Raw genomic sequence first — 10,489 nt, forward strand, 5'->3', positions numbered from 1 at the left:
CTCTGGAGTGCATTGAAGTAAGCATTGTCGAAATCGTTGCGGGTCGCATCAAAGGGTTGCTCTGCATTGTCACCCGCACTGCAAGTTTTGGAAAGACTGTTTGCAAAAGTCGAGTCCATTGAAGAGTCTGGGACGGTAAGTCTAGCCTTGAAGGAGGAGCATCGTGCAACTCCTAGGGTATGTGCTCCTATATTATTTTCCACAAGTTAAAACCAAAACAGATTCTAGAGCATTCAATGTCTTGAATTCTTTTATATGGTGAACAAATTTATCCACAATTTAATTGTATTTAAACAATAAGAATAACCAACATATATATATATATATATATATAATATGAAACTAATAAAACAATTAAAAAAATTATTCTCATTCTAAAAAAAATTTGAGCTAAAAGTTCCACTTATTTTCCTTTATAGAGGTAAATNTTTTTCTTTTGCATCATCTATGATCTCGTAGCCACGTAGACTCAGATTCGCAGGCGAATCCTTTTCCGCGGTGTTATCTTTTGTTGAATCTAGCAGAATCGACGCGTCACATCCCTTAATAGGACAAAAGGAAACTTAAGTTCTCCAAAAAAAAAAATTAACGTAAAACACACGATTGATGAGAATATGGAGAGAAAGAACGTTACCTCAATGAAACAGTCGTGGAACAACATACGGATAAGACCTGCGGCTAATGTTGGATCGGCTCGAAGAGCATTGTTAACACTGTTCTTCACAATCTGTTCGGCGAAAGGGCAGTTCATCATGTAGTAAGTCATACTTAAGCCTCTCGCATGAAATGGAAACCCAACAATGGCATGCATCAACAGAATCACGCTCACTATATTCGCCCTAGTCATCTTATTATTGTCTATCTTACGTCTTGTTAGTATGATAATCAGTTTAATTACGCAGCTTCACTCTGTATATCGCTTATATATATAGTACGAAGTCGCGATCAGAGACACTTATATTGGAGTGGTTGGAATATATATACACACCTATATTTTACGATTTGTGTATTGATTGGTCCCATGATGAGGTGGAAGCAGATTAAAGCTTGGTATAGTGGTCTATTGTGCCTTCCCGTTTACTCTTATCATAGTGAAAACTTTAGTATTTTATTCCAAATGGCTGACCTAATTTGCATGTTATTGCATGAAAAGTGGCACGTAGTGTTGACACATACGACCATTTCTTTCCTTTACCAAAACTCGAATTCGCTTTGTCCACACAATTTTTATCTAATAGCACTATATATGTATTACATCAAGTTTAAAGTAAAATTAAAAACACTAGCTAATACCTCACGCTTGCTATAGCTGACCAAGATTTTAGTTATGATCCAAACTTTCATTATTTTTATATGAATGTGAATTTCATAAAAAATGAGAGAGTTTGTAACTAATTAAAACAAAATGCCTAACCAAAAGAATTATAGTTCTTTTGTTGCCAAAAGATTAAAAAAACATGTGATACAGACATACAGTATATAGTTATGAGAAGTCTCAAACCTAAATAAACGTTAGATCCCCTAAATTCTTCAGTTTTGTTTAAGATTGTGGAGCTTGATCATGTTCCGTTTCGTTCAGATAAATTAAAGTATATATTTGTTTGAACAAAGAATTCTTATGGAAATGTGGACGGTGTAGAGATGGGTCGACCAATCTAGAACTTGTATACATTCTTGAATCTAGACATTTTAGTGCTGAATAAGATAATGGCTGATTTGATCAGCGACTAATATATGTGCAAAACTCATAGACGCATCTCGTATTGAAGAGAAGAACTCAAGAAAATGAAAAAGTCAAAGGAGAAAGGCGAGATACATGTAGCTGGCTTCCATTAACTAGCAATGTCCGTAGAAATGGACAAGACAGTTTGGTATTTTTAATGTAAATCGCATGTCAGTTTCACTTTATCACTGAGTGCTTCCGACGCGGAATTTTTTAGTGGTACATTCTTCCACTTCCTTAGGGCATCGTTAATCGGAGAATTTTTTTTGTGTTCTTAGATTAAATATATAGTGAAAATAATGTTAGGTCAGTTGTTAAGATCATAGGTAAAAAAAATGGGAGAACTAATTATGGTGTTCTTAGAATAAAGATATAGTGAAATAATATTCATAAACATTTTACAAATTATAAAAACTTATAAAATAACATTTAAATTGCTTACTTATATAAAAACAATTGTATACTTATAAATTAATATAATATTCTTAAACATATTACAATTATAAAAACTTATAAATTAACATTTAAATTGCATACTTATATAAAAGCAATTATATACTTATAAATTAATATAATATTCTTAAACATATTACAATTATAAAAACTTATAAATTAACATTTAAATTGCTTACTTATATAAATAAAATATTTTTTTTTTCCAAAAAATCTCGTCCAATCACATGAAGCCACGTCAAATAAGAACTGGGCTTAAATCAGTTATACATTAAGAACTAAAAAAAGTGTTCTAAGCCACTATTCATTATTTTTATAATTTTTTTGGGCTTAGAACACCCTTGGTGTTCTCCCATTAATGATGGCCTTATCCGGTGAAGACAAGAACAGTTGAACTTTTAAATGTTTCTTCCTTTTGTTAATTTTTGGCAAGTGTTATAAACTTCATGATACACTTCTACTGTTCTATAGAGGGTCTAATATGTATATCTTATACAGATTTCTTCACTACGTTTCTTAGACAATTGGTTTCAAATACGATACAAACACATGTATAGTGTTTTGTATATTTATCTATATTTTGTTGGTTTATTGTTAATTAATCTTAGTGGGTTTTAGTTTTATAGAGAAATTGAAAAGTTTTAAGAATTTAGTGGAAAAATAAATTATACTAAATTTGTGTAATTGGTATACACACTTAAACCTTGACATAATTTAAATATTAAGCTCAACATTAACACCTCTAATAATAAGAAAAGGATAACTTTTGAAGAAAGAACTTGAATGTTATATTTTTCTTCCTTTGAATATTTTGGTTGTATGTAAGATATGTGTAACGCAAACAAATGAGGGGACATAAAACATCACTCTCTGGTCGACCAATTCCTTTTTTTGTTTTGATTTTTTTTGTCAACTTAAGAATACAAGAACTCTTGATCTGATATCATTCCTACTAAACGTCTTTGTTTTATGTTTTTTTTTTTATTTTTATTTTTATTTTTATGTTTAGGTTTCTGAATAATCTTTGATTGATATATAAACTCATATCTCTATTTCATGAGATTTCTCAGTGGGATTGGATGACGCAGGACCTTCCCACAGCTCCGCAAGATCCTTTCTCCGCCAAGACATGAAGATCACCGGTCCTAATGTCGATGGTACCTGTATATACCCCACATCGAAAACAGGTTATACATCACACACTCACTTCACACTAATTGAGCTCATAAAAATATACAAAAATGACTTCTTAGGACAAACATTGGATTGGAACTAGAAATGTACTATCAACAAACTTTCGGTTAAATCAAGTCCTGATAATCTGTTGTGCACAGATGCATGTAGAATATATACTTTTCATGTAACACCAGAGGAACAAAGAAGTTCAAAAGATGGAGATATATTACCAGATAAAGTAGAGCTGGTTGAGGTGAATGAGTCAATACACCTGCTGCTAGAGCCGCCACCAGGCCAATGGCGTATCCAGGAAGTGCATACCATATGTATTTGTGCCCCTTGGAAGATTTTAGATCGAAAAGATTCACCACGTCTCTAGTTTTTCGATGGTCAAAACAGAGGATCAAAGCCAAAAGCATTGCTGGGATAGCCTGGAACAATATAATAAATCAATGGATTATTTTTCCTTTCTGGTCACTGTAATATGATGGAGAACATTTCTTACAGTTGGTACACAAATAAAGACACGCCAATCTGAAAATCTAAAGAAGGGTTTAGTATGTACCATGTCACCAAGACCAAGCATCATGAAATCTGAGGCACTCACACCGGGCACTACACCTCCCAATAGGTTCCGAGGAAACACAATTTTCACTGGCAGTTCCAGTTTCTTAGTGATCAATTGCAGTCCAGGAAGATTCAAACTGTTAGCTACTGTGTGAACCGGGTTTGATGCTTGCTGGGTTGCGACAGTTACCATAACGTTAGCACCAAAGAATCTTTCAGAGAAGAAAACCCAGAATATGTCATATACAAAGAGACACACGAGAAGCATAGCACATATTTTGATATTGGGTAGACGAACATGGCTGACAAACGCAATACAGATGGAGATCCCAAGCAAATTGTTCAGAACCCAATGGCCAGAGATGAGCCATGCCACAACTGTCACAGCACAAGCCACAAGTAGCAATCCTTGGATTCTTGTAAATGATTTCGAGCAGCAGCGTGAGACGAAGGGATCAGACAGACCAAGCTGCGTCTTAATATATACAGCATACGGCGATAACCAATAGAAGAGAGATGAAACAGAAGCAATGGCTGTAAACGCAGTGAGGAGCTGAGAAACAGAAGAGAACAAATAGAACATGAGAAGCAAACTGCAAGAGCTCATAACTGGGATCATCAAGGCCTGGGAGCTATCTAGTGTAATGGAAGCTTCGGAGAAGTCACGATTTCTCTCCATCTCTTTGCCATAGTTAAGTGCACGGAAAGCGGAAGCAAAAGTCACAGTGACAGCTGTGACAATGAGAGTGGCTGGTGCAGGTTCTAGCAAATACAAAAGAGTCCATAGAGTCTCCATGATAAGAGAAGAAGAGTTCCTTCCTTCAGATTATATATATATATATATATCCCACTAAACCTTTTCACATACAAGCGTATATATGAAATGCATAAGTGTGAACCTGCAAAAGATAAAAATCAGACCAATAAACTCATGTAAGCCACCTTAAAACAAAAAAAAGCTAAAGTCTTTACGAGCTTTATAGAACAAGGGTGATCACAGGACATGGTAACTGAACACTAATGTACATGTCTGTTGCAAATTAACACCTCAAAGAGCTAAAGTTGAGTTCTTTAAGAATCAAGGTAAATCTCAAATTGTTTATAACCAGATTAAGGAAACTCAACTCACCAAGTTTATTATACATTTTATTAACAAACCCAGAAATAAGAAGACAAGTTGCTATTTTCAATGAATCAATTTCGAGGAATTCAATATATAAATCAGAAATCAAATTCATCTTCTCAGCAACAAAAGCAAATTAATGTGGGAAACCAAGCAATAAATCTCAGTTGCAAGAGAAGAAATAAGATCGAGAGAGAGAGAGAGAGCAAGGAATAGACCTGAGAGAAACCCTAACAACGGAGGAGACAGTGAAAGTGAAGAAACCGGAGATAATTGGGATCTAGGTCTCAGCCTTTCAGTCGCGTGGTTGGATCCGCTGTCCCCAATTTCACTTCTTCTCTCCGACTAAGTTTGTTTAGGATCCTTAATTTTTTGGACCTGTTCTAACTAAGACCATCCACAATGGCGTGGATTTGGCCCGTCCCCAATATTTATTGGATTTAAATTTAAATGAAAAAAAGCCCAATATCTGAAAAACGGTTCTTATTTGGGGACGTTTTTTTACCGTCCTCTTCGCCACGTGTAGCCGTGTGATTTGTTCTCGAATAAGCTAGGTCTAAAAAAAATGTATTCGGGAGACAAAATCATCCCGAGTTCTTTCTTCTCCCTCTTGACGGCGACCACGAAGGCGATTCGATCCTCCACGACGTTCTGTTCTTTTCACCGGAAAATCTTGCCAGATTAACGAAGCCGATCTTCTGTCGCATCCGAAGCCGGTCCGATCTTCAATACCTAAGACGTCCAGCGGTTCGATCTTCTCTCCCGAAGCGATCTGTCCCTGTCACCCGAAGCTTGTCCGGCGGTTCGAGCTTCTCTCCCGATGATATCCGTCTAAATAAGGTTAGTCTTCTTCCCACTACATGAGATTTAACCTTGATTGGCGCCGATTNAAAGATGTTGAGCGTGCCTTTGGAGTCTTGCAAGCTAGATTCGCCGTTATTAAAAATCCGTCTCGTTTATGGGATAAAAACAAAATGGCAAATGTAATAAGATCATGCATAATACTCCATAATATGATTGTCGAAGACGAACGACATACATACAGTTACCGAAACATTATTTCTGAATTTCAACACGGAGAACATGTGGATCAAACATTTACCGTTGGTGCCGCCGGTGTGGGTTCAAATATCAGCAGTACGATTACTCGTCAAACAAGACTTCGGGATAAACAAGCTCATGATCAACTAAAACATGATTTGATTGAGCATATTTGGACAAACTTTGGACATCTTCCGGATAATGAAGTTTGATTTTAAAATTTCTATGAGTTGAATAAAATGTTTGTTTTGGTTTTGATGTTTTTATGTTATATTTTTAATGTTATTAATTTCTAAATTGTATGTTTTTGTATTTTCTTTCTTTAAATAATTAATCTTTAAACTTTCAAAATAATATTATTTTATTTGGGGGACCAAACCCAAATACACACCAATGCTCCTACTAAAAATAAGAAACCCTCAAAATATTAGTATTAAATGTGGGGGACCAAAAAAAGTCCCACACCATTGTGGATGGTCTAAGGGCTCTGTACCTTGTAAATACTTTCAGAAGCTTAATATATGAATCATTCATCTAAACGATAACGTATTGTACTCCGTGTAAAACGGCAACGTTTTATACGCCTACAAATATTTTTAAAAAACATAACCGTACCTCTAAAAAACCGGACCAGCATAATTATTTTGAATTTGAATCGAACCAAATCATCGAAGTTTCAACTTGCTGTAGCCGGTATTTTAATAGTACTACTCTGCAGGTACTTACTGGCTATAGCCGGTTTGAGAAAACCCTAATTTTTCAAAATTCGAACTTGCGCTCTTCGTCTTCTTCTTCAGTTTCCCACTCTCTCGTTTCAATCTCATTGCCGTTGTTTCCAGATTCTCTCTCTCTCTCTCTAGCTCTTTTCATTTCCCACTAGGATTCTTCAATATGGGAGCAGCTCACAGTCATGAAGATCTAGAGATCTGTTCCTCAGATGAGGAGGATGAGTATGAAGAGTACGAAGAAGGCAGAGAGGCCGAAGAAGAGGAAGACAAGTTCCAAGACTCCAGGGACGATACGTTAGTCATTTCTTCCTCCGGTCGCGGCTCTAAATCTCCATCTTCATCACTCGACGACGTCGAGGCAAAACTCAAAGCCCTGAAACTGAAATACCCATCGGCGCAAACCCCTTCGTCTACCCAGAACTCAGCTCGCCTTTTCCGATACATCAATGGGAACACACCCAAAGCCAAATGGGTCACCGCTGAGAAATTGACTGCTTACTGTTTCGTTAAGACCGACAAAAAAGGAGATGAAGATGATGATGAAGACGACGACGATGTGAACGGAGATGTGGATAACGAATGGTGGGTTTTGAAAGTCGGAAGCAAGATCCGTGAAAAAGTCTCTGATGAGATGCAATTGAAGGCTTATAAAGATCAACGCCGTGTTGATTTCGTTGCTAAAGCTGTTTGGGCTATGAAATTCGCAAGCGGAGAAGATTTCTCTGCTTTTGTGAGCAGTTTTAACAATTGCTTGTTTGAGAACAACCATGGGGTTGAGATGAATGAAGCCAATAAGGCAAAGATCTATGGGAAAGATTTCATTGGTTGGGCTAATCCTGAAGCTGCTGATGATTCAATGTGGGAAGACGCTGATGATATATTGCTTCAAAGTCCAGGAGGATCTGCAACAACTCCGTCGAGAGATACACAGGATTTGACTGAGGCCTTTGAGGAAGCGACCAGTGAGGGTATACATAGCTTAGCTTTAGGTGCTTTGGATAATAGTTTTCTTGTTGGAGATTCTGGTATTCAGGTTTTTAAGAACATGAGGCAGGGGATTCAAGGGAAAGGTGTTTGTGTTAACTTTGAGCCTGGTTATGGTCGAGCTCACTCCTCTGCCCCCAAGAAGGCTCTTCTCATGAGAGCTGAGACTAATATGCTGCTCATGAGTCCTATGAGTCAAACGCCTCATTCACGAGGTATCCATCAGCTTGACATTGAGACCGGGAAGGTTATTTCTGAGTGGAAGTTTGAGAAAGATGGTGTGGATATCTCTATGAGTGATATTACTAATGATGGTAAAGGTGCTCAATTGGACCCGTCTGCGTCAACGTTTCTTGGTTTGGATAACAATAGGCTTTGTAGGTGGGATATGCGTGACAGATATGGGATGGTTCAGGATCTTGCTACTGCGAATACTCCAGTCTTGAATTGGGCTCAGGGGCATCAGTTTTCTAGAGGGACTAACTTTCAGTGCTTTGCGACTACTGGTGATGGCTCAATTGTTGTTGGCTCTCTTGATGGCAAGATTAGACTTTACTCTAGCAACACTATGAGGCAGGCAAAGACGGCTTTCCCTGGACTTGGTGCACCTGTTACTCATGTGGATGCTACATTCGATGGGAAATGGATAGTTGGTACAACTGACACTTATTTGATTGTTATTTGTACCCTTTTCACTGATAAAAGTGGCAAAACAAAGACCGGCTTCGAGGGTCGCATGGGAAATAAGATTGCCGCACCAAGGTTGCTTAAGTTGAGACCTCTTGATGCCCATTTAGCTGGAGCTGACAACAAATTCCGCAATGCTCAGTTTTCTTGGGTAAGCAAAACTCTAGTTGCATTCATGCTGACAAAGTAACATTCCTGAAATTTTGATAGTTGCATCAATATGTTTGACATTCTTGAAATGTTTCATGTTTTGCTCAAAGTACTATTGAAGTCTAAGATTTTTCTGGAAGACAAACATATTGATGCCTGAATGTTTCGTGCACCCCAAAGCCATAGTTGTCTATGCGATTTCTTTCTTTTTTTCACTTGAAGAATTCTGTTAAAAATGTCTAGGCTGCTGCAGGACAAACTGTACTTTGTCTTTTTCATTATGGCACACTTTTCAATCCTGACTCTTTTTATCTATCTTTTCTTTGTGAAAACTTTGATGTATAGGTCACGGAGGATGGGAAACAGGAGCGTCATGTGGTAGCAACTGTTGGAAAGTTCAGTGTGATATGGAACTTTCAGCAAGTGAAGAATAAATCTCATGAATGCTACAATGAGCAGGAAGGGCTGAAGAAATGCTACTGCTACAAGATAGTCCTTCGAAATGAATCTATCGTGGACAGTCGCTTCATGAATGACAACTTTGCAATCTCTGGTTCACCTGAAGCGCCTTTGGTCATTGCAACTCCCATGAAGGTTAGCTCTTTCAGCTTATCCAGCAAGCGGTGACTGGCGAGACAGGCAAGTGATGGACCACAAGTTTACATAATCTGAATTCTAGACTGTCTGTAACCCATGTGAAATTTTAATGTTCTGGCTCTTAGTACGCTGTTAGATTCAGAGAAAAGACATCTGATGATGTTGCTAAGTTTCATTGGTTTGACTTTTAAAGATCGTATTGTAGACGTTTCGGTTTTTCTTTTTCATTGAAAGATGTTGTAGAATGAAGAAAGCTTATCCAATTCACTCGAAGTAACAGGACTATGAATGTTATTGGGAAAATTTTTGCTAGAAAGGTGCTCAACTTTTTTCCATGTTTCAATTAGCAACTGTGTATTATTTTGGAGTGTTTTGGGATGCATTCATGAACGACTGGGGAACAGAGGAATTATTGCTCTCGGAATTGCTTCTTCGAGCACAATGGCAGACGTCATGACTATGACTCGACAGAGAAGACATAGACAAGCTCTGCTAAACCAAGTTGAGGCAGAGATCCTCAAGCACAAGCTATCTAGAAATGAGGTTGTTCATGACAAGGCTCTCTGGAAGGGGAGGAATGATTGCTACCGCGCAGAGTTTGTAACTAAAGACACTTGGTTTTTCATACGGTCTCCCCATCCAACTTTTGAGGGCTACAAAGTGATCTGGTCACCTTATGCTACACCGAAGTTTGCTTTTCTCAATTGGCTTGTGGTAAAAAACAGGCTCACCACAGGAGACAAATTGCAGAGATGGAATTCAGGGGCTAATACCAACTGTGTACTCTGCAGCAACTCGATGGAAACAACTGCACATCTCTTTTTTGAGTGTACTTTTTCACAACGCATGTGGGAGGCTCTGGCAAAGAAGCTCTTGCTACATAAGTATACCACAGACTGGAAAGAGATTATGGCTCTACTCGGAAGCAAAGAGCTTGACAAGACCACACAACTTCTCGTCGGCTATGCTTTTCAGACCACTCTTCACTCACTATGGTTAGAGAGAAATGCCCGGCGCCATGGTGAACAACCTGTTACGGAGGCGAGGTTACTCAAGCTCATTGACAAAACAGTCCGCAATCGGCTAAGCAATCTTAGAACTGGAGATGACATAAACATCCAAGCCTGGTTTGCAGCAAGATTTTACTAGCTTTAATCTTATGATTCCATATGTTTATTCTTTTGAAATGGTTTTATCAACAGCTTTGTAAAACGTTTATTTTCTTTTGAATATAATTTAACATTAAATTCAAAAAAAAAA

At 37.6% G+C, this 10,489-nt stretch overlaps 3 protein-coding genes across 3 annotated transcripts in view; 1 reads left to right on the forward strand and 2 right to left on the reverse strand.

Moving 5' to 3' along the window:
* LOC104721477 (peroxidase 47) overlaps nucleotides 1–911 on the reverse strand; it is a gene marked incomplete in the record, with an annotated part of 2,897 nt that extends 1,986 nt beyond the window's left edge. The window contains 2 exon segments of the mRNA XM_010439463.1: nucleotides 429–542; nucleotides 635–911. Coding sequence (XP_010437765.1) covers nucleotides 429–542; nucleotides 635–847 — 327 coding nt within the window.
* On the reverse strand, nucleotides 3,048–5,428 carry LOC104721478 (signal peptide peptidase-like 1). Its single transcript, XM_010439464.1, has 4 exons — nucleotides 5,261–5,428; nucleotides 3,918–4,818; nucleotides 3,583–3,783; nucleotides 3,048–3,337 (listed from the first exon to the last, which is right to left on the reverse strand). The coding sequence occupies exons 2-4, from the start codon at nucleotides 4,713–4,715 to the stop codon at nucleotides 3,218–3,220; spliced, it is 1,119 nt and encodes a 372-aa protein (XP_010437766.1). The 5' UTR covers nucleotides 4,716–4,818; nucleotides 5,261–5,428; the 3' UTR covers nucleotides 3,048–3,217.
* Nucleotides 6,839–9,538, forward strand: LOC104721479 (protein CYPRO4-like). Its single transcript, XM_010439465.2, has 2 exons — nucleotides 6,839–8,633; nucleotides 8,978–9,538. The coding sequence occupies exons 1-2, from the start codon at nucleotides 6,975–6,977 to the stop codon at nucleotides 9,257–9,259; spliced, it is 1,941 nt and encodes a 646-aa protein (XP_010437767.1). The 5' UTR covers nucleotides 6,839–6,974; the 3' UTR covers nucleotides 9,260–9,538.

Source organism: Camelina sativa, chromosome 11 (assembly GCF_000633955.1).
Source record: "Camelina sativa cultivar DH55 chromosome 11, Cs, whole genome shotgun sequence".
NCBI lineage: Eukaryota > Viridiplantae > Streptophyta > Magnoliopsida > Brassicales > Brassicaceae > Camelina > Camelina sativa.